The sequence below is a fragment of the Nilaparvata lugens genome, chromosome 3 (genome assembly GCF_014356525.2).
Source record: "Nilaparvata lugens isolate BPH chromosome 3, ASM1435652v1, whole genome shotgun sequence".
In the NCBI taxonomy this organism is placed as follows: Eukaryota; Metazoa; Arthropoda; class Insecta; order Hemiptera; family Delphacidae; genus Nilaparvata; species Nilaparvata lugens.
In genome coordinates this window covers 79,813,404-79,837,784 of record NC_052506.1, presented here as the reverse complement: position 1 = coordinate 79,837,784, position 24,381 = coordinate 79,813,404, and the positions used below count along the sequence as shown (strand labels likewise).

Sequence of the window (24,381 nt, the reverse complement as noted above, 5' to 3'; positions counted from 1 at the left end):
CAAACATATAATTCATGAGTTGATCAAATTTCTGGTTGTGGTATTGGATTCAGTTGACTCAATGAAAGACACCTTTATTATGCTTTCTCATCTGAGCTTAGACCTTCTAACCTATTACCATGTAAGTTTTTAAAATAGAGATGCTTCCCATGTTATTTAAATGGAGTCATTTTTCCTCCCTAGGGAGTTTTTCTGTTTTTTACTACCGAGAGCGAAAAAGTGACACTTTAGTATTATGTTTCAGGGAGTAAAGTTAGTACTTTAGACAGTAGGTGGAGGAAAAATAATATTACGTCGATGAACAGCACTAAATTAATTCATCATTTCAATATTTACATTTTGTAATATTGTAATAATTGATCCTCCAATTTTCCATTGCAGGGCCTATACAAGAATGGCATCGACATCGAATCAATACGTTGGCGGAGGCACAAAAACAGTGAGCATGTTCTCCAAATTAGTATCTCAAGGATCGTCGTTCGTAATGGAAGGTGTTAAGAATCTGGTTGTCAAGAGGCATGTGAGTATTTTCCATCACAGATTTGTAATATACTCGAAGATATCGAACACTTCAAGTAATGTTCAGACCAAAATCTGCAGCTCTACAGAGTCTGTTGATGGATGGATTTAAAAAGATCTGTCGCAGGCTTAAACAATGTGGGTGTTCACACCGACATCTGTGTATCTGCCAGCCGACGTTCCAAGAAAACTCTGCTCGCATGCGGATGTTTTCGAATCGCTTTGGGTGCGATTTTCTCCAGGCATCCGAGCGGACGTTTTCGATAAAGATCTCTCATCAAAAACCAAAATCACGTAAAAATGGAGATAGAAGAATTCTAATTTCAGATCCAGCGCCTTGAAATAAATAATTTTGCTCAGAAAAATGAAAAATAAATGTAATAATTAAACATTTTCAAATCATAGTGCAACTGAGAGCAGAGCGAAAATAGCTCTGTCGGCTCACAGATGTTTTTGGTGTGAACACAATCTCTGCGGACGTTCAGATCTTGCTCTGCAGCTCAGCAGAGTGAAATAGCTTAGTCTGAACAAAGATTAAATATTCTAATAAATCATGGAAAAATGTCAACCTTTTTAAACTCAAAATAAATTGTTCTAGCAATTAGTTTTTATGATTCAAATATGTGTAACGCTAGTTCGCCTTCATATAGTGCTCATTGGTTAACGCTAAATGGACTAGCAAATGATGGCGGTCAGACAAACTTATGTTCTCCTGACCGAAAACTACACAACATCTTAAAGAAATTGGAAATATGCATGTAGGCATTTGAGACTTATGAGCTTTATATCAAGTGACGAAGCAGTGTGTGATTACATAACCTTATCTTTTGGACAACATTAACATTTTATCAAAATTTTTGGAGAGAAATAGTACAGGCTCATCCTAGTTTTTCCTCCAATGTCATAATTGTATTATGATTATAGTATTTTATACAATAAATAAATAAAAAATAAAATATGTATTGTGTATCTGCCATACGCTAAATAAATAATACAAAAATGCAATTAATGAGTACATTGAAAATTTGACCTAATAAACTTTACTGTTTGAAGTGTTGTAGACCTGAATAGATAATGTTTTAAGTATAATGGACAACTCACACTTCGCGACTCAAGTCGAGAAGAGACTGCGACTCTAGTCTCCTCTCGACGCAGCATGTGTTTTCAAATGGTGACACTCAGACCAGTCGCCTCTAGTCTCTGCGTACTTACGACTGTGAGACTGAGTCGAACGTCGACTCGACATGTTGGTCAAGCCTCGACTTGAGTTGCATAGTACCGTGCATTTTCAAGAAAGTGAGGTTTTGTTTTATAAAGTAATTTTTAGATAAGACAATAATTATATTCATAATAATTATTATAGAATTTGTTACATGCGCAGAAGGAACCTCAATCCAGAAAGGATGTGTCTTTGAAGATATAGCGATACTTTTTCGCATCTATTGTTAAGAGCACATGGTGGGCGAGTCGGTTAGACCGTGGTCTGTCACTCTGTGGGTCCCAGGTTCAATTCTCGTTCCTGCCAGATTTTTTTGCAGATAATACTAATATTGTTTTATCTTATTCTAATAATATATCATTATAAAATAAATTATTATGATGAGATAGAATAATTAAATTGAATCATCTTATTATTATTAAATTGATTTAAAAAAATAATTAGATAAATTATTTTTAAAAAATCTTTATTGTATTGGAGTCCAATACTGCAGTTCTAGAGAAAAATGTGTATGTAAAGGTATAAAGGTAATTTTTTTCCTTTTTGTGTAGTTGAGAAGTTGATATTGTGGTAATTATTAACATTAAATTAAAAAGACCAAGAAATTGTTAAAAAACACAGATTTATTGATACTTAGAATTTATAAATACCGGTTTCGGTAATTACACCATTGTCAATCTCTGATAAACTCTGATAATGACCGAAACCGGTCTTTCTGAGTATCAATAAATCTGTGGTTTTTTGACAATTTCTCAGTATTTTCCATTCTAAAGGTATGTATTTGATATAAAAGTACTCCTTGATAAGTCCGGTGTCCCTGGAAACAATGTCTCTAGCACTTTCAATGGAGAAAATAATAGATGACAATCATGGCTAAATCTTCACAATATACTGTACTTACTGTACTTGCCCTTTTCATCAGATTGAAAGTTGTATTTATGAGCGAGGTCTACTGTTCGCAGAACTACTAGTGTGAGGTTATAAATGGAGTAGCATGGAACTGAAGTAGTGACAATGAGCAAGAAAGTTGTAAGGTCGAGAGGCTGGTGTATCCTCGACTGGAGTCGTACGATTTGAGTCGAGGTAGTGTGAGTTGAGCCTAAGGGCCGGTTTCTGAGCTCGGGATTTAGGTAAGTTCTAGACTTTAAACAGCTGGAGTCAGAAAATTGACTTTCCAAAACGGGGCGCAGTCGCAATAGTAGTAACAGCAAGATAAACCTTTATTTTCTCATTTCTCTATAATTGGAAACGTTTTTCCTTGACGAAATTAAACATTCTTAAATAATTCAAAATAGCTGAAACTCTACACTATTCTCTTTTTATTTTATTTTGTGTTTAATTTTTTAGTTTTTTTACATTTAATTCAAACGTGACTATGACAATGACTACGACTACGCCCCTTTGCGGAAAGCCAATTTTCTGACTCCAGCTGTTTAAAGTCTAGAGCTTAGCCAAATCCCGAGCTTCAAAACCGGCCCTGAGTGTTTACTAACTCTCAAAAAACAGTGTCTAACTAAGCTCAGCGCTTTGAATTTTCACTTCTACTTCAAAAATACTCTTTTTGATTTGTTGGCTGATAGATTTGAATTTGACTGTTCAGAACCTACCGGTGACGCGGATAGTAGACGAGCTGATGGAGATGAGGGGTGGTGGAGGGGGTGGCGCCGAGGAGTACCGCTACCTGGACCCGAAGCAGTTGCGGCCGACCGCAGGCGACCAGTCGCAGGCCGGCAGCCGCAACCGCACGCCCTTCAACGAGGCCTTTGTCTTCATCGTCGGTGGCGGCAACTACATCGAGTATCAGAACTTGGTAGACTATACCAGGGTAAGCGACATCTGTCTAGTATTTAGAGACAAACTCTCTAGTCTGTGGGTTATATTTAAATTATTCATATAGGGTACCGTATAGGTACTCTTTAAAAAAAATGTTATTCTATAAATAAAAATATGTAGCCCTGATACATACATTTCAAGAGCCATAGAGTCAGATTTTCACTTATAGTTTTCTAGTTATAGACGTTTTTCAAAAATATCGAAGAATCGATAAATCTCGAAAACTAAGGTCGATATAAGAGAATTTTTTTCGTCTTTTTTGGCCACATAGGACCACTAAAGTCAATCAACTAAAAACGTCCTTAGCTCTGAAGCTGTGTGGCTTTTCGATCAGCCCAATATTTCTTCATTCTCTCGGATCGTTGTCGTCTTTCTGCATCAGTGATTACAATCTCCCTGTGCAGTTTTGGCAAATTGAATATGTGCGTTTCAAGTAAGAGGTTTATTTTCACTTTACCAATGGCACCCTCAACTTCCAAGCCTATTTTTTTGAAGATCCTGTTTTAGCTCATCAACATACTTGCCACATTTTCTCTTTTTTAAATTACGCATTACAAGCGTAGGCTAATAAGAGAATTTTACTGGACATTATTTGTTGCAAATTTAATGCCGAATCTATGGTATTCAGCTGTTGCACATTTCGTGGGTGACCACCTCATTTGCAACAAATAATATCCAGTAAAATTATCTTATATCGACCTTAGTTTTCGAGATTTATCGATTCTTCGATATTTTTGATAAACGTCTATAACATACTAGAAAACTATAAATGAAAATCTGACTCCATGGTTCTTAAAATTTATGTATCAGGGTCACATATTTTTATTTATAAAATAACATTATAGTGCCCTTTTTTACTGTTTCTATAGATATACAAGTGTGGTGCAGAGAAAACGCATGTTTTTCGAACTCGGCTACGGAAGGGAGGGGGTTTTTGCCTTGAACGAATGTTGGCAGACAGCCCATACTATGCCGTTTCAGTTCAGTCGCTAAGGAGCGATGGAACGTACAACATTGTGTGTTCGCTGTCGAGCAGTTTTTTTAGAAACAATGAATCTGTAGTCGCAGTGCAACGTCTTTTCCGTCAATATTTTAGAGTTGGACGTCGAGGTGCAGTGCCTGATCGAATTACTGTACTCCGATGGGTTGCAGCGTTTAGAAGTACTGGTTCTGTGATGTAAAAGAAACTACGTGGTCTTCCCCGTTCAGTTATTTATCAACGATCTCAGTAAAGTTTTCACTCATTGTAGCTTCCACCTGTTTGCGTATGATCTTCAGGTATATTACAGCTTTAAGCCAAATAATATTGATGTGGCTGTGGAGAATATCAACAGGGATGTGGCTGCGGTCAGAATACATCAGGATGCATGGATTGTGTCTGAATGTGGCAAAGATAAAATCAATATTGATTTGTCATCCACAGATTTGGCGACCACTTGATGTTTCTGCTATCCCTAAAGTCATTGTGAATCATCACCAGCTTCCATACAGTACCTCTGTGCGTAATTTGGGTCTCATCATTGATAGATCATTAAAGTGGAATGAGCAGGTGCAGTCAGTTTGTAGGAAGGTTTTTGCTCTGAAGAGGGTTGGCAACGGTATCCCACTGAATATGAAGCTCATGCTGGTGAAAACATTGATTTTCCCTCACTTTTCTTATGCTGATGTGGCATATGGTGATTTAAGTGTGGATCTTGCCACTAAGCTGCAAAGAGCTCAAAACTATTGTCTGAGATTTGTGTATGGCCTGAGGCGATTCGACCATGTTTCTTCTTTCTATGATCATGCTTCAGTCTTGAGGTTGAGTGTTTCAAGAGATTTCCATGTTATAATTTTGACAAATAAGGTTCTAAAAAACAAGCTGCCATCTTATATTTTTTGTAAATTTGTTCACCTAGCACAAATTAGCACGATGAGAACCCGGAATCATGCCACTTCTCTGGTTACACCACAACACAGGACAGTGATTTACAATAGATCATTTTTGGTGAAGGCAGTTAGATTGTGGAATGCATTGCCAGACAATATTAAGTTGTTGGGTGGTGGGACTCGGTTCGCGCGTGCAGTTGTTGGTTGGCTGTTGGGTGGCGGTGGGCTTGTTTGAGTCGGTAGACGGGGCTTCATCTTGCTATCATTAAATTTATCAGTATCCTCATAGGATGCTCACGAGTGTGAATGTTGAATGTCTGGTGTGTGCTTGTCTTTTAAATTTCTATTATTTTCGCAGTTTTTTTTCCTTGTCTATAAAACATTTTATTCTGCAAAACGTATTGCATTGCAATTCTGTATCTATTACAATCCTCAAAAATATGTTTTGATTAGGTAGCTACATCTTATCCTCTTTCTTTTAAAAATGTTTCCTATTTAAAATCTTCTTATTTGCTATCTGATTTCCCCCACTTTTCTTTATTCTCTTTCCCAGGTATTGAATACTGTTAGGCCTACACAGGTTCTTTTTCCTCATATCCATATCCACTATTCATAAAATAAACAAATTTCATCTTTGATTCCAATTCTTACTGTATTAATTTTCTCCAGTAGCTTGTCTTTTATTTTGTTTTAATTTATTTTTTGCTTTTTCTTTCAGCAGTGAAGTGATTGAGTTTATTTGAAAACATTAAATTTCTAAAATACTTTCATTATTCAATATTGATCTTTCATATTTATTACATTTTATTGTCATTTCTTGCTTCAATTTTTTTTTGTTAACTCTGCATATTTTGTATTGTATTGTTTGCTAACGACGTGGTTAAGTGGTAGAGTGGACAATATTGTCCAAACTTCGCCACGTCAGCATAAATAAAAAAGTTATTCTATTATATTCTATTGTATTCTATTCAGTTCGTACTCCTAAAAATGTAGACCTGGTCTGTGTCGTCTAGTCCTGACACCACGTCGTCTAGGACTAGTAACAACTGCCGTTCTGACTGGAAAGTGCATAAGGGAAAAAAATCTATAATCTCCAATCATCTGTCAGCTGGATTCGTAATTGCTTGCAACGATGGACGCAATTTGAATAACTCAATGCAACTTGAACGATTTTTCTTGATTCTCCACTACTTTTGAGCGAATGTTTAGCCTCGGGAGCTCACACGTTTATCATTGATTGTTATGAGTGATCAAATATTGAGGGATTTTGAATTAATATTATGATATTCTAGCCCTAAATTTGTACCTTTCTGTGGTTATTGACATTGTTTCTGAATGTATTTCAATTATTGTAAATCTTCCCGCTTTGGTTGATTTTGTCTGTCAAACATTCTGCTAATGTGTGAGATCACTCCCATAAGAAACACTGGCATTTTTCAGCCCAATGCTAGAATGCATCCCTTTATTAGATATTTAGCCTATGATAGAATTTGTTGAATGAGAATTGATATTGTGGAATTTCTCCATAATAAACTGAATAAACACAGTTTTATTTTTACACATCCACATTTATTAGACATAAATATTAGGCACTGACATTTTTGTTACAATTTTTTTATTGATTCCAAGATATTGATGCTGTAAATTTGATAAACTGAACTTGATGATCAGAAATTTGATAATTTTAGAAAATAAATTCTCACTTTGCAGAGCAAATCAGGGAGTGCTCATGGGCCTGGAGGAAAGAAGATAGTCTATGGTGCTTCAACATTGAGTAACTCCAGGGAATTCCTCAAGCAGGTAAAAACAAAATTTACTCAAAATATTGAATTATTCTCAGCTGAAATATTTCCTCTCATTCTGCATTTTCTTCAGAAATTCGGATCTAGATCTGCAATGTATATATTTCAGGTCATCTGTTCTGATTTTCTGAACAGTAGGTTTTTATTACTTCTTATTTCGTTTGCATCATAACCTATCAGTATTGTCCACATATCTCTATTGTTATGCTGTAGTCGAACATCTCCTTTCATATTGATAGTCACTGTGTTTCAATTACTTGATTTATTACTTGAAAGATATTTTTCTCGGGCCACTCCCGTGTTTCGGATGGACACGTTAAGCCGTCGGTCCCGGCTGCCTAAAAAACAGTCGTTAGGTCATGTCAGAGGCCCTGAAATTAATCAGTTGCGACCTGAAAACTCTGACACCAGACCTGAGCCAGCCAGGTCACTCGATATTATTATTATTATTATTATTATTATTATTATTATTATTATTATTATTATTATTATTATTATTACTTGATTACCTATACATTAAATTGAGTGCGTTTGTGGTACTGTAATGTCTCATTTTACTCGCTAAGTGCTACTCTAAACCTTGCAATAAATTCTGGGGTCCGAAATCCGAAATGGACAAAAAACAGAGAAGTGGAAACTGCAACACTGTTCTGTAATCCCAGCTCTTTTAATAGAGGATAGAAGTTGAATTTTTAACTTTCTGTTTTGTGACGGTGATGTGGTAGATATAAATTTCGAATACAACTAAAATTGTCACAACCACTTATATATATATATAAAAGAATCTTTGATCTTCCCACAACTGGTTCAATAAATTATTAGTTATTCATCTTGAAAATGCTTTCAATAGAAATAAGTGCATAAAATTATTGTAACAATTATTAGTCTATTGCCAAAGAATCATGAACGCAAGTTAACTTTTTTACAAAATTTACTTCACAAATAGGCTACATGTTTGTTAGAGTGAATTTTTCTGATGAACTGAAAAATTATCGTCCACTTTTTTCAGGCTAATGTAAAAACAATCACCTTGAACCGTGGCACATTTTACAATTAATAGGTCATCTATAGTGAGAGTCACTTTGAACTGAAGGCGTTAGTTAGATGGGAAGTATTTAGCTTATGTTATTTTATAAGAAATGCTGGCAATTTAAGGCTGTGCAAAGTCTAAAATTAAACTTTCTACTGGTGATATTTTTCAAAGTTTTTTGATTTGTATACTATCAAACTATCAAAATTAAAAAGTTTTCTCGGGAAAACATTTTTTTCCGATCATTACTTTTTGAGATATGAGCGCCTAAAGTTTAAATATTTGTGCCAGAACATTTCAAGTTTGGTGAAAGATAAAACCATGAGATTATAAGGATAGATTCTTCATGATATTGTTGATCTAAAGCTGCGTACACATATACGCGCTTCCAACCCGCACCGAGCACGCTCCGCCCTCGTACCGCCCTCGTTCCTCCATCGTACCGCAGTCGCTCCGCCCCGCTCTGCAGTCGCACCCATCATGAACGTTACGGAAGATGTTAGATCTTCTCGCGTTCCCCGGTCGAACCACTCTTGCTTGATCTCGGTCGATCATCAATCGCTCTGCTGGAGTGACGTTCGGTTGCGGAGCAGAGCGAAAGTCTGTACGCACCTTTATAAAACGAAAATTTTCTGAAAATATCATTTTCTGAGATAATAATAATAATATCGTGTGACCTGGCTGGCTCAGGTCTGGTGTCAGAGTTTTCAGGTCGCAACTGATCAATTTCAGGGCCTCTGACATGACCTAACGACTGCTTTTTAGGCAGCCGGGACCGACGGCTTAACGTGTCCATCCGAAACACGGGAGTGGCCCGAGAAAAATATCTTGCCCGGGCTGGGATTCGAACCCGGGCCTTTGGATTACAAAGCCAGCATCTAATCCACTCGACTACGGCCCCTCGTACCGCAATTCAATTTACTAAAAATAACTTTTAGTTGAGTTTTTTTTGTCATTTTTGGTAAATTGAATAACTTTCTGAAAAATTGATATTTTCAGAAAAATTTTTGTTTTATTAGATCAACAATACCATGAAGAATCTATCCTTATAATCTCATGGTTTTATCTTTCACCGAACTTGAAATGTTCTGGCACAAAAATTTAAACTTTAGGCGCTCATATCTCAAAAAGTAATGTTCGAAAAAAAATGTTTTCTTAAAAAAACTTTTCAATTTTTAAAGCTTGATAGTATACAAATCAAAAAACTTTGAAAAATATCGCTTATAAATCGAAAAACTTTGAAAAATATCACTAGTAGAAAGTTTATTTTTAGCCTTATCACAGCCTTAAGTGGATCTCTATATACTTTATATCAATATTTGTGCTCATTTACTAGGCTGTTTTTCTCATACTCTCTATTGCTTCTCATTTCGTGTGTGTCATAATAATTTTATCAGGAATATTCTAATTTTTAGGTTAGGTTAGGTTAGGTTAGGTTAGGTTAGGTTCTCTATTGCTTCTCATTTCGTGTGTCATAATAATTTTATCAGAAATATTATTTTGATTTTTCAGCTCTCGCTTCTTGGACAGGAGGTGCACTGACATAGGTTCATACAAACCGTTTAAAATTGGGATCAACGTGTCACTGGTGTGTCTGGACTGAGAGTGTTTCCTTAACGCTATAGAACTGTACTGTAAATATTATATTGAAATGAGATCTTCTTGGAAAAAGTTGCTTTTTTCAACCCTTTGTATTCAATGAAATCAACATTCTCATATTGTATTTCAATGACAGTACATTGAAGTTTTGTCCTAACTTTTTCTAGTATTTAATGTACTTTTCAGTCAAATTGTTTTGCTGCCTAAATTAAATAAAGCCTCATTGGAAATCATTCATGTATACTTAGCACAGATTATTTATACGGAGTATATAATTTGTATTGTTGATTTCTATGTATTTTATTATTGGTTGAAATGTTTATCACTTATATAATAAATTTATTTCATAGTATTCTTTCCTTGAAGAACCTCAACCTGTCATCCTTCGAATTTATTTATTTATTTATTCAATCATTCAGAATTACACAACTTACAGAAAGTACCACAGGCTTATAAGCCCAAAACGGTTCCAATTCTAATTTATACAACAGTCCAAATGTAGCTAGGTTATATGTCACTTAACATTCTCCTATTACACACTCAATTTACAATTTGAAACACACAAATATTTCATCACTTTCATATTGTACCTATTATTTAGGGCTTGATCCTTATAGGTGGTATTTTTTCAGGCTGAAGTCCAACCATCCTCGAGAGACTTGACCACTAGTCTCAATAGAAGGTTAAATGTGTAAGAAGTAGCCTAAGATTTTCAATAGAAGGTTAAATAGGTAAGAAGTAAGATCCTACATATTATGGAGCTGAAGATTGTAATTTATGATGAGAGATGGGTGGACCTACACTCGAGTAGGTTCCGAACCACCGGAAAGCGATTATTTTTCAACTATTAGACCCGATTGCACAAAAGCCTGTTAAATTTTTACTTTCCTTGCCCTATTACCATAGATAAGGAGAGTATTGTTTTCCGAAAAAAATCAAAGTACCCCAATTTCTAAATTTCTATACGTTTCAAGGTCCCCTGAGTCCAAAAAAGTGGTTTTTGGGTATTGGTCTGTGTGTGTGTGTGTGTATGAGTGTATGTGCGTACACGATACCTCATCTCCCAATTAACGGAATGACTTGAAATTTGGAACGTAAGGTCCTCACAATATAAGGATCTGACACGAACAATTTCGATCAAATGCGATTCAAGATGGCGGCTAAAATGGCGAAAATGTTGTCAAAAACAGGGGTTTTCGCGATTTTCTCGAAAACGGCTCCAACGATTTTGATTAAAGTTATACCTAAAATAGTCATCGATAAGCTCTATGAACTGCCACAAGTCTCATATCTGTAAAAATTTCAGGAGCTCCGCCCACGGTATATAGAAGAAGACGGTAGGTGTCACGCGCATATTTGTGCTAAATTTCCGGTGTAGCTGACGTCATTTTATATCCAATCATCTGTTTTTAACAAATACGTTTCATAAATTGCCAGTAGGTGTTAAAAACCTCGGTTGGTGGCGATGACGCAATCTAGCTGGCTGGCCACTGCGCACACATTTCATGACCTACCGTTTTTATCTAAATACCGTGCTCCGCCCCATCTATACAAAGTTTGATTTTAGATTCCCAATTATCAGGCTTCAGATACAATTTAAACGAAAAATTTCGAGTGGAAAAGATTGAGCATGAAAATCTCTACAATTAACTTTCAGTAACATTTTCACCTAAAATAGAAAATAAGCTCGAAATTCGAGAAAATGTGATTATCCAATTACAAACTGTTGGCAACTGTTGATTCTATTGAATGATTCACTATGAAGAGATAGCAGACCTCGTGTGTGTCTCCAGCGTTATTGCCCTGTCACCAGCTGGCTCAAATCTTTGAATAGTAGACTTGAGATGCGCGGGAGCACTAGCATCAGGTGATCAATTTTCATAACGGCAAGGAAAGTTGTGTGAGTGCGCCACACCAGATTTTTTACATCGTGATTGAATTCCACGAGAACCAGTGATTTTTTTTTTGAAAGAAGGCTGATTGATTCAACAGGCTTTTGTGCAACCGGGTTTTACTTTCATACAACTCAAGATGATTGTATTGGCTCCTCAAGTGTTGGTCATACGACCAATTTTCACCCCCAATCTTATCATCATCAGCGCAACCACAGAAATTTTCAAATTCAAATATTCTTTATTACATACAAAATACAGATTACATTGTATTACAGAGCATGTTTTACTGGAATACCCCTACAAGACTATTCGTCTGAGTGTATGGGGTGGGTTCTTGTTACAGTGGGTAGCCAATAGTCTATTCATAATATTATATAGGTAATAGAATGTCCGGCTTTGTTAACAAGAAGGTGAGTATAAGATAGTTTGTATTATAATAATGAAATTAAATATTACCTATTAGGTACATTTTTTATTGACGAAATTTCATAAACAGAAAAAGATTGATAAGAGTGAAATATATTTTGTATATACTTATTGTAAAAAATAATGGTAGCTTCTCATATAAAAAAAAATTACCGAGGAACAGAAACCAGCCGATTTCCCAGTGACCATTAAAAAGAATATAGTAATGAAGATAATATGTAAATCTATAAACAAGCAATCTCTCAAACAGAGCCAATCTCTTGGAAAATTAACTTCTGATAAGGCATCTTGATTAGGAATAACTTGATAATCTTGAATGTTCTCATCAAAGTATAAGGTATTTGGTTTAAATAATAATAATTTCATTAATAACGGGCTTCTTGTTCTTGTTTGAAATATTCAAAATTGGCGGGAATCTTAACAGCTGCTGTTGAAAACGTTTTAGAGATAAGTAATGTAATTTGGAATTCTATTCATAAAATTAAATTATCGCATTTATCACATGAATACAAATTGAATTATCATATTATTTTTGTCATGAGAAAATATGAATGTTATAAATTATAAAAATCGAAATACCAAAATCTATGTGGCAGATGCGCTACCGGAGAACTATCCCTATACCGATTCAGTGGCCGAAATTGTAGATAGAGCTGCTCTTCGCATGAATCCGTTAGAGACTTGTATCTTTTGAAATCTTGAGCTGCATGACCAGAAAATGAAGACTCAAAAACTGAAAAAATGCGAACTGTCAAAAGTTGAAAAACTCAGAATGAGGATATAGTGATTTTATTCGTTCAATAAAAAGTTCCTACTTTTGAGTCAAAATCGGCATCTGTCATCCATTTGTTTGTATGTTTCACAATAACTTTCAAACGCTTTGATCAATCAGCTTCAATTTTTAGATTCAGTTGCTAATTTCTTAGCATACCTACAGTATTCCATTTTCAATTAAAAAATTGAAGCTGATCAATTCTCTCTAAAGTTATTGTAGAACATACAAACAGATGGGCAATTACTTGCCCTTCAGTACTGTAAGTCAAAAGTGAGAACTTGCTAACGCTCGTTAAATTTTATTGAAGTAATATAAGTTTGGATCTCATATCAGATAAATTATAGTGAGGTCCACGTTATAATGGCAGTGTGTGATTTGCAATGGTGTTGCTATCCTTGTCTATCATTCAACAAAGCAGATGGTGCTACCTCTTTCATGAATTGCGATGTTGCCACATCGTTTATCAAAAATGTAGAAATTCAAATAATTGACAAAATATTTTATCTTATCCATGGAAATTTATCATTACATCTTAAAAAAATAAATTTTCTTGACAAATAAAATATGATTAACTATTTTCAACAATAATGAACAGTTACATTCATCAGATATACCAGTATAAAAGCTACTTGCCATCACATTATCACACATTCAACTCTGCTGACAATCCCTCATTTGCTTACTGCTGCTCAAGATGAGGGGCCTGGTGACTGAGAAGTACCATAAGGCCAGTTCCACACGGCAGAGTCCTCGCTCCTGGAAGATCATATTACTGAAGATCATATTTCATATTTTGCAGCTCTCCTGTGCTTTCACATGGTGATCTTACAAATAAGCCGACAGATCTAACAACTACGCTGACGTTTGCTCAAAGTATGACTCATCACTTTTTCTCAAAGTCCAACTTCCTTAAAAATATAGATAGAAGATTTCTGATTTCGGATTTGGATTCAGCGACCCCAAATTCTTTAAAGCATAACTCCCATTTTCAAAAATACCTGAAAACAAGGGAGTTATAGCTGTTTTAATATAGCTTTCCATTATCATATGATTATATAGTTCGTACTAAGATAATAATACTCCTGCCTCACAAAGGGACAGGCAAAGGTTTCAAGAAGTTTTTGGACACCTGAGAAGTTTAAACATAAACATTTTTAATTTTTAAAAGTTCTAGTTTTCCAAAAAAATATTGAACTATGAAAAGATGAATCCAAATATGAAATCATAAATCATCTCGACTCATCACCCAATAAAATAGGAGGAAAAGGAATGTTGTACAGTGAAATTCACTGAATCTCAATTGTCATTCAACAATCCAATTTATCAGGTTCAAATCGTTGAATATCACTTTGAATTCCCAGCAATTATTGACTATTTCTTTTTAACAATCAGATAAATCTATTATGAACATACAGTATAAACATTGTGCTGATCTGAATCGATCTATGGTAATAATAGGAATTGAAAGAATAGAAAATGTCATGCCATTCCAAGTAGTGATGTCTGTGCATTAGAACTGCTGAGTGGATAATGCATACTGAAAAAGTCATGAATAGTTCCCCTCAGACCAGCCTTGCAACTTTGATGCTTTTGAAACTGGAATCTTGTTTTATTTTTATTAAATAATGATACAGAATGAAAACCATGTTTCATAGTACAAAGCAGTTCGATACTTTGTATCATGAGTAAGATTAACATAATCATGGCTTGTCGATTTTAGTCACTGAGCTAAATTCTCAGTGTTGCCATAATGTGAACCATTGTACCAACTATTCTAAATTATCGTATTGTATTTTGTGAAGCCATGCTTTGTTAAAGCCAGTTACTCAGAAAGCGTTTTTTGTTGTTTGTTTTGTCGTCCTTATGAATTCTGTTGAATCAAACATAATGTTATTTAAGATGTTGTGCTGAACCTGTTGAAATTCATAGGAACGGTAAAAAATCAATTTTACGAAAATTGATGTACATGTAACTGGATTTAGAAGATCAATACGATAATGTGTTGGTTCTATCACAATTTAATCACAGAAATGTTCAAGTGAAAACGTTGGGCGCAAACCTTCTGCCATGAGGAGACAAATAAATTTATGAAAAGCTTGATAGCTTGATAGCTTGAATAGTGATCTGATATTTGTTACACGTTTTCAGTCTAAGACATAATATGTCTTAGACTAATTTTTAATGTTTCTTCAATCGACAGGAAAACTTTGGTTTTTCAAAGTTATCTTACTCCCTTATTTTGGGGTATTTTCAGAAATCAAGATAAATATCCTACCAAATTTCCTACACAAATACAGTGTAAGTTGTATTATAATAGCTACAGTACATACGTACTGTATAGTACAGTACCTGTTCGTTTTTACCATATAATTATTTGATAATAGAAAGCTTTATTAGAAACAGCCATAACTTCCTTGTTTTCGGATATTTTCGAAAACGGGACTTACTCTATCAAGAATTTGGGGTCGCTGAATCCAAATCCGAAATCAGAATCTTTCTATCTCCATTTTCAAGAAAGATAGTTTTTGAGAAAATTGGTGACCAGAGAGACGTAGAATCACCATGTGAAAGCGACGATTTGTCCGCTAGTATCTCGATCCAAGCCGGTTTCTGCTTGCCTCGAGGGGAAAAGACGAGACAAAAGGAGGTTCCTGGCTAGGGGTCACCATGTGAAAGACACGATTTGACTCAATGTACTTCGACAAAAAAACGTGAACACTGTTCAGTGTTCAAGTTGCACGTCTCCTATCGTGTGAAAGTAGCCTGATGATATATCATGCGCTCTTCCATTGCCACATCACCTATGGATTGCTCCTGTGGGGTCATTCGGCAGGGGCTGCTGATGTCCTGAGGCTGCAAAAAAGGGCTGTAAGAATTATAACAGGCAGCGACCATCTTGCCCATTGCATGCCCATCTTTGCTCGCCTTGGTGTGCTGACGGTCTTCAGCCATTACATCCTCCTGTGCTTGGTGGTACATCAAGAGGGTACCGCATACTCTGGCTGCCCGTAGTGACATTCACTACCACAACACCAGACACCGCGAACTGCTGAATTGTCCCAGTAGGAGATGTCTCCACCGTTCAAAGGCCAGCTATAGAGTTTTTACACTGAAATTCTTTAACAAGCTGTCTCCCAGTGTGAAGCAGTTGGATGAGGCCGCCTTCAAGAGAGCCGTCAGGAAGCTGTTTTGTGATAAGACTTATTTTAATGTGAAAGAAAATTATGAGTGATGATTTGAATTTTTTCAAAGTGCAAAGTGGTCACTGTTTTATCTTCCATCTGAATAGTTGTTGTTATTATATGTACCGTATTGAAATCGAATTCTATGAAGCCATCAATCCCACAAGTATGGGTAGGTAATCGATGAAAAAGAAGGTATGATGATTAAAGGTACCAACAGTTAACTTGACAGTTACCGTGAGCCTTTTGCAAGGTATAAAATGCAGGACGTGAAAAAAGGAACAAATTTTGTTATAAAATCCACTTTTGAAAAGTTTCATTTCCGCGCCCCGTACACATCTCACTTCAACATCCAATACTTTGAATACTGTCACAAAATAATGTTATTGCACTTTTAATATTTGCAAAGCAATATAATTATTTTTTTATAATATATTTTTTTTCAATTATTTGACAAAGTTTTTGCGTATCTGTATCCTCTTTGTGCAACTCATCAATGGAGACGATACGGAGCAGTTCTGTCACAAGCTAACCTCTATAGAGATTGTAGCATTCAGCACTACCTCTACTACAAGAAACCAATCACACACACACGCACACTCACATAATCTTCAATTCAGAAGTAAAGTGTAGTGTAGATTCATAATTCATATTATTCATTTTCATGATGAGGGAAAAATGGTGGTTACTAAAGGTTAACAATAATATTATCTTATTATCATAGTTGTTCTGAAATGTGAGCTTGTGAATGTTATTTAGAAAAATTTTTAGTTTGTAAACGAATTGGATTTGCTCTTTATGAAATCTATGTAAGTACATTATGGCTTTTGACTCTTCATATTTTATCGTTACAGTTCTACAATTTGCATTCCACTAGAGTTATTTTTGTTAGTTTTATTCTGTGTTGGAATATTTTTAAAATTCTCAACTTTTTCAATCAAGTTACATTATTCTTGAAATTTGAATAAATTTATTGTGAATACATGCACGCAATTTAACCTAAATTGCATCCTTTGTTTACTCTATACTTTCAAGGGCAGTTTATCTGACAAGATATAATGTTTTTTCTAAAGTATAATTCAGCTTTAAAAATATTACAATGCTAGAATAAATGAGTGTACATTTGAGGTTAATAATCTGTTTTATTGGTAGAGTTGGCTGTAACGTATTTTGAGTTCGGTGGTACGGTCTGTTGAAGACTTAGTTTCTTGGTGAACATGATTATTTGATTAATCTTATCAATCATGTAATAGTGATTATTTTCAATGTTTTCTTCAAACAAGCTGTTGAAGGTAATGTTATATATGATTCTACTTAGAAACTTGTTACTTTTCATAACCTAACAAAACTCCTACTTGATTTACTTTCTTGAGACTGCTGCTACTGTAGGCTACTTACTACCTAAACTTTTCAATTTTTCAAATGCTCCAATACTTATCAACTTACAAAAGTTGCCTTCATTTATTATTTTAATGGTAGGCTAATCATGGAAATTATGATATTTAGTATTTCAAGTAGTCAAGTAGTGAATGTAGTCACAAAATTCACAAGGACACGTCGATAAATAAAAAAGAGAAAAAAGCAAAGTTAGTCACAACAACAAAAATCAAAAATACTAACTCACCAGCGTGTTTTCCAACATAAAGAACTTACTGATGGAATACGATGGGCTCTCCACCAGCAATCTCCTTAGTGCGCCCTGAAATCGCCTGGTCGACAGGTCTCTTGCTCCTATTGGCAGCTGGTTGAAAAGTCTTGTAGATTGTTGGGCAAGGTCAGTTTGTGACCTGCGCAGCCTCTGGTACGGTACGTCCAACCTCTTGTATTGTAACCATGAAAACTCTGTCTGGTGGGCAAGCTCATCCAAATTCGTAAGTGTACTGCAAAGTGCATGAAGAATATAGAGAACAAATACTGTTAGTATCCTCTCTCTAACAAAGAGAGGACGACAATGAGCCAGTCTGTCAGCCCCACATATGACCCGCAAGGCTTTCTTCTGAATCCGCAGATCCACCCCAGAGAACCCGGCCATACAATATGATGCTACTATGAAAGAAAACGTCATGATGCTCTATCTTGAATTTTGGCTCAAAGTAGAGAAGCTTGTAGTATAATTTTGGTCATCTTCCATGAAAACTAAAACAAAATTGTTGAAGGTGATTAAGTAAATTCATAAGGTATTTTAACGTTATCAAATATGTTCATTCAATACGGTTGTAGAAAGCGCCTAAAATGTTCTAGCTATAATTTTAGAAAAATGTCTATTTCTTATCTAATTTGAATTGTTTTTAATGCCATCTTCGTTTCTGTAGGTGGAATATTGTTTAGCAGTGGGGTAAGGCAGCTCAAAATGGATATGGCAGTGTTGGACGAAGACAGAAGACGACGTCTTCGTCTTCTGGAAGAGAAGATAATGGATCCTCGGAGTGTTTCAAATGTTGATTGTCTACTGGTGAGTAGGCTATTGTTAATGTTGAATCTATAGTCCATACAAACCTGGTTTTGACTTGGAGGGATATGCGGAGCAGAGAATTGGAGGGAGATCAGCAAATTACGGTGATGAATAAAGTCATAGAATAAAGCGAAGTAGCCAATTTGTCGATTAGACTCAGTCGACTCGGTGCTTTCAGAGAGGAAAGTTCTTAACTTATGCGTATGATGAGCAGTTGAACTCTTACTGGGACTTACTCTGAAACTCTTACTCTTATTAGAGAACGCTGGCCGCTCTAGCACGGCAACATCGATACCGCTGTATCCCTACTTGTCTCTTCTCCACATATCTCTCCAAGTCTCAACTAAATTTGTATGTACTATTTTTCTTAAATTGGATTCATGGAGAATGTTATTCCAAACAGTAACCTAGTTTGTATCGATATAGAGCATCCTTTTTCAAGACCGAAAGTTTAAAAATTGGAACAATATTGTTAAAAATTTACGTTATTAGTTTGAGTTCATGAACTAAGATAAAATGCTGGATTGTCCATTATATTATGACGAGAGCAAAACCTCTCACCAGTAGAAGCAAGAGAAATTAAGCTGTAAGATCCAATAGCAAATTGAGTACGGTATGTGCAAAAAATCACTTAAACAATCCAATTGGGGAAATGAGACAATATCGTCGTTTTACTAGATAGAATAAGAAATGAGTGAAAAAATTATTCTCTCCCACAGGGGGGGGGCAGCTTTATAGAAATTTTTGGGTGGGGAGTCCCAAAAAAATCAGCAGTGTTCAATATAACACTGCCGCCTTTCTTGAATGTGGGGGGGAGGGGGTTGGTACAAAAACTTTGGTTATCTAGGGGGAGGGGGTTCACCTCTGTCTTTAATTTCATCTTTCTTACAAATTGATCAACAAAAATTAGTTGAATAATACAATTATTTCCAAAATTACATTAAAATAAAATTTATTCTCTTCAACACTTTACAAAATTGATGTATATTGTACGGCATAACAGTAAATACAGTAGTACTAGTACTACAGTATAACATAAAATATAAGCATACCATAATAATGACTATAGTAACAATATATTTTTTGTACAATATATGAAATAACCTTATATAGGCTATTGCATATGCAATACAATTATAAATATATAATTTGGACTCATACTTACAGATTACAATTGGGAATAATTGATAGGTGGTAGTGAATAAGGAAAAACTACTATGATTAAAGTTAATTATCTTCTTTTCTACTCAAGGGCTTGAGTTAATGTCACTTGGATTAATTTCTGTATTTACTAGTTCTTGAATAATTTTTTGTAACTACCTCAATTCGAATTTTGTGTGTGTCAAACAGGTAACTACTAGTAACTTGAATGTTTTTGACAATCCCTATACCGTACTATGATAGTGGGCCATATGAATAAAGTTGAGCATTTGCTTATACTTCTAAAATATGGAGCATTTGCATCAATTTCTATGAATAAACGTAAGCAAAACCTTTTGCTCATGCTCATCAAGAAAATAGTTTGAGCATTTGCTCAAAAGTAAAAGCTTTTGCTCAAAATTGTATGAATAAACTAGAGCATTTGCTCAACTTTTGAAGCAAATGCTTCAAAAAAGGTGAGTCTAGTCTAGAGCAGCTTATCACCTTCTGCTCATAGTAGAATGGCTCAACTAATTCGTATGAGGAAGAGGAAACTATACCAGATACGATCACAACCAATAGTTGAGAACTATTAAACTCTTTTTAGATTCAACCATGATATATATCACCATTATCCCTACAAAAGAATAAATACAAAAGATACCAATAGTTGAAAACTATTAAACTCTTTTTAGATTCAACCATGATATATATCACCATTATCCCTACAAAAGAATAAATACAAAAGATAGCTACCTGTTATAAAGATAGCCAAAACAAAATAGGAAATAGGCATTTAAGAAGATGAGAGTGTAGACGATTATATGGAGGCTATTGATATTATAAGAATATGCTGAAGATTATTATAAAGATGACATTTTTTCATGCTATTATTTCAAAATTCTAAACTCAACTAACCTAAAACTATTCATAATCATAAATAGAAAACAGAGCAGACGACGCAAACACAAGCGGTGCACCCCACGGTAAATAGAAGAAGACGGTAGGTGTCACGCGCATGTTTGTGCTAAATTTCCGGTGTCGCTGACGTCATTTTATATCCAATAATCTGTTTTTAACAAATAAGTTTCATAAATTGTCAATAGATGTTATAAACCTCGGTTGGTGGCGATGACGCAATCTAGCTAGCTGGCCACTGCGCACACACTTCATGACCCCTACCGTTTTCATCTAAATACCGTGGTGCACCCTACTTGTATATTAGCGCTTCCGTAAGCTATAAAAACAAATTAAGGCTACAAAAGCGAATCAGCTGATGAAAAATCTTTAAAATACGTGAGCATTTGCTCCAGAGTTCAGGAGCATAAGGTAAGAGTATAAGGTAAAGCTTATTCATATGAAAATGAGCAAATGCTTTTGCTTCTACCTTTTGCTCATGAGCAAAACCTTATGCTCCATGCTCTTGCTCATGAGCATTTGCTCTGGTTTTATTCATATGCGCCATTGTCTATGAAGCTATTGAAAACAAACAAATTTAACTAGTTAACTAAGCATTCGCCCCACACACAGACTATGTGTAGAAAATTCACAAGTGTTATACTTATATTCTTTTATTATTTCTGTACTGAATTTGTGTTAAAAACTTTATTTGATTTGGTTTATTTTTCTTAGATAAAATTGATTAATTAATTTGATTTTTGTGATTTTTCAGGATACTGTCCAAGCATTGGTGTCAGACTGCGATCATCCGGCAGTAAAGAGAATGAAGAATGTAGAAGTGTATTTACAAAGATGTAAGTAAATTCTTCATTAATTATCAATATTCTTTAATACATTGTACAATTGAATCTACTCATTAGTCGCTAGTTTTTACTTTCCTTGCCCTATTACCATAGGTAAGGAAAGTATTGCTTTCCGAAAAAAATTAAGGTACCCCAACTTCTAAATTTCTATACGTTTCAAGGTCCCCTGAGTCCAAAAAAGTGTTTTCTGGGTATTGGTCTGTGTGTGTGTGTGTGTGTGTGTGTGTGTGTGTGTGTGTGTGTGTGTGTGTGTGTGTGTGTGTGTGTGTGTGTGTGTGTGTATGAGTGTATGTGCGTCTGTGTACACAATATCTCATCTCCCAATTAACGGAATGACTTGAAATTTGGAACCTAAGCTCCTTACAATATAAGTATCCAACACGAACAATTTCGATCAAATGCGATTCAAGATGGTGGCTAAAATGGCGAAAATGTTTTCAAAAACAGGGTTTTTCGTGATTTTCTCGGAAACGGCTCCAACGATTTTGATCAAATTCATACCTAAAATAGTCATCGATAAGCTCTATCAACTGCCACAAGTCCCATATCTGTAAAAATTTCAGGTGCTCCGCCCCATCTATGCAAAGTTTGATTTTAGATTCTCAATTATCAGGCTTCAGATACAATTGATACAAAGAAAATCAAGTGGAGTAGATTGAGCATGAAAATCTCTACAATTAATGTTTAGTAAAATTTTCACCTAAAATTGAAAATAAGCTTTAAACTCAAGAAAATGTGATTTTTCAATTGCAAATTAATGTTGATTCTATTAAATCATTCACTATGAAGAGATAGCAGACCTCATGTGTGTCTCCAGCGTTATTGCCCTGTCACCAGCTGGCTCAAATATTTGAATAGTAGACTTGAGATGCGCGGGAACACTAGCGTCAGGTGATCAATTTTCATAATGGCAAGGAAAGTTGTGTGAGTGCGCCACACCAGATTTTTTAATTACTTGATACACGTTATACCGACATAGTAGTGAAACCTATCACTCGCCAAGTGGAGCACATTCCACTCAGATTGTTAAAAATCTGGTATGGCGCACCAACACAACATTCCTTGCCGTTATGAAAATTAATCACCTGACGCTAGTGTTCACGCGCATCTCAAGAGTCTACTATTCAAAGATGTGAGCCAGCTGGTGACAGGACAATAACGCTGGATACACACGAGATCTGCTATCTCTTCATAGTGAATGATTCAATAGAATCAACAGTTGCCAAGAGTTTGCAAATAAATAATCACATTTTCTCACATTTCAAGCTTATTTTCAATTCCAGGTGAAAATGTTACTGGACATTAATTGAAGAGATTTTCATGCTCAATCTTTTCCACTCGAAATTTTTCGTTCAAATTATATCCGAGACCTGATAATTGGAAATCTAAAATCAAACTTTGCAAAGATGGGGCGGAGCTCCTGAAATTTTTACAGATATGGGACTTGTGCAGTTGATATAGCTTATCAATGACTATTTTACGTATAAATTTGATCAAAATCGTTGGAGCCGATCGCGGAAAACCCTGTTTAGACAACATTTTCACCATTTTATCCGCCATCTTGAATAGCATTCTATCGAAATGTGATCCTTATGGTGAAAATGATCCTAAATGATCCTTAAAATGATCCTTATAGTGTAAAGACCTTAAGTTCCAAATTTCAAGTCATTCCGTTAATTGGGAGATGAGATATCGTCTACACAGACATAATAATAATAATAATAATAATAATATAATAATAATAATAATAATAATAATATAATAATAATAATAATAATAATAATTTATTTTCGTCAAAGAACAATTACAAAATTGCATTAGACAATGTCAGAGAATTTAAAAAAAACATTACATTAATAATTTGGGTTGAGACCCACTCAATACAAATTTATACCATCTAGGTAACTCATAAATAAGAAATATAATCTTATACATATACATACATACACACACACACACACACAACACACACCACACACACACACCACACACACCACACACACACACACCACACACACACACACACACACTCACACTCACACTCACACTCACACTCACACTCACACACACACACACACCACACACACACACAACACACACACACACACACAACACACACACCACACACCACACACACCACACACACACACAACACACACACACACACACACACACCACACACACACACACACCACACACACACACACACACACACACACATACACATACACATATACATACATACATACATACATACATAAAGACCAATACCCAAAAACCACTTTTTCAGACTCAGGGGACCTTGAAACATATAGAAATTTAGAAATTGGGGTACCTTAATTTTTTTCGGAAAGCAATACTTTCCTTACGTATCCTTACGTTTCCTTTCCTTATGGATGGAGAATGAGGCTTTTGGGAGGGTTAAATAATTGTAATGTACATTGTAGAATGTGATGTATATATTATAATAGGGCAAGGAAATTAAAAATGGATGTCATGTTCTCACCTTGAAATCAAATAAAACATAGTGTGTAGTAGTTTTCACTATTATTTACTCAAAATTCAGACCGCTATGTCCTTATAAAGGTGTTGATAGTGACAATATAATAGTCATAGAACTATGATCCTGCATAATTGCACTGTTATTCATAAATTGCACGATTGATAATATTCTTAACGTGCATTTCGTGGTTAAAAGCCACTTGCCAGCTGGTAATTACAATAGCTGATATCTGATAATTATAAGCTAGCCTGTGATATTTAGCTTTGAAATGCTCTTTAAAAGCGCTAGTGAGAATAATCTATCAAGGAACACCATTTTACATTGCCGATAAATGGACATAACATGGATACAATTATATTATAAACTGTAAATCA

General features: G+C 35.1%; 2 protein-coding genes across 2 annotated transcripts in view; both read left to right on the top strand.

The window, feature by feature from the left end:
* LOC111052587 (protein sly1 homolog) overlaps nt 1–10,223 on the top strand; it is a 35,832-nt gene extending 25,609 nt beyond the window's left edge. Inside the window, exons 13-16 of the mRNA XM_022339318.2 lie at nt 382–520; nt 3,339–3,563; nt 7,151–7,240; nt 9,785–10,223. Coding sequence (XP_022195010.1) covers nt 382–520; nt 3,339–3,563; nt 7,151–7,240; nt 9,785–9,814 — 484 coding nt within the window. The 3' untranslated portion in view covers nt 9,815–10,223. The remainder of the gene's footprint in view (nt 1–381; nt 521–3,338; nt 3,564–7,150; nt 7,241–9,784) is intronic.
* Nucleotides 10,224–16,750: 6,527 nt separating this feature from the next.
* The window catches only part of LOC111052588 (rho-associated protein kinase 1), an 83,342-nt gene continuing 75,711 nt past the window's right edge, over nt 16,751–24,381 (top strand). Inside the window, exons 1-3 of the mRNA XM_039424747.1 lie at nt 16,751–16,958; nt 18,462–18,601; nt 21,414–21,495. Coding sequence (XP_039280681.1) covers nt 18,500–18,601; nt 21,414–21,495 — 184 coding nt within the window. The 5' untranslated portion in view covers nt 16,751–16,958; nt 18,462–18,499. The remainder of the gene's footprint in view (nt 16,959–18,461; nt 18,602–21,413; nt 21,496–24,381) is intronic.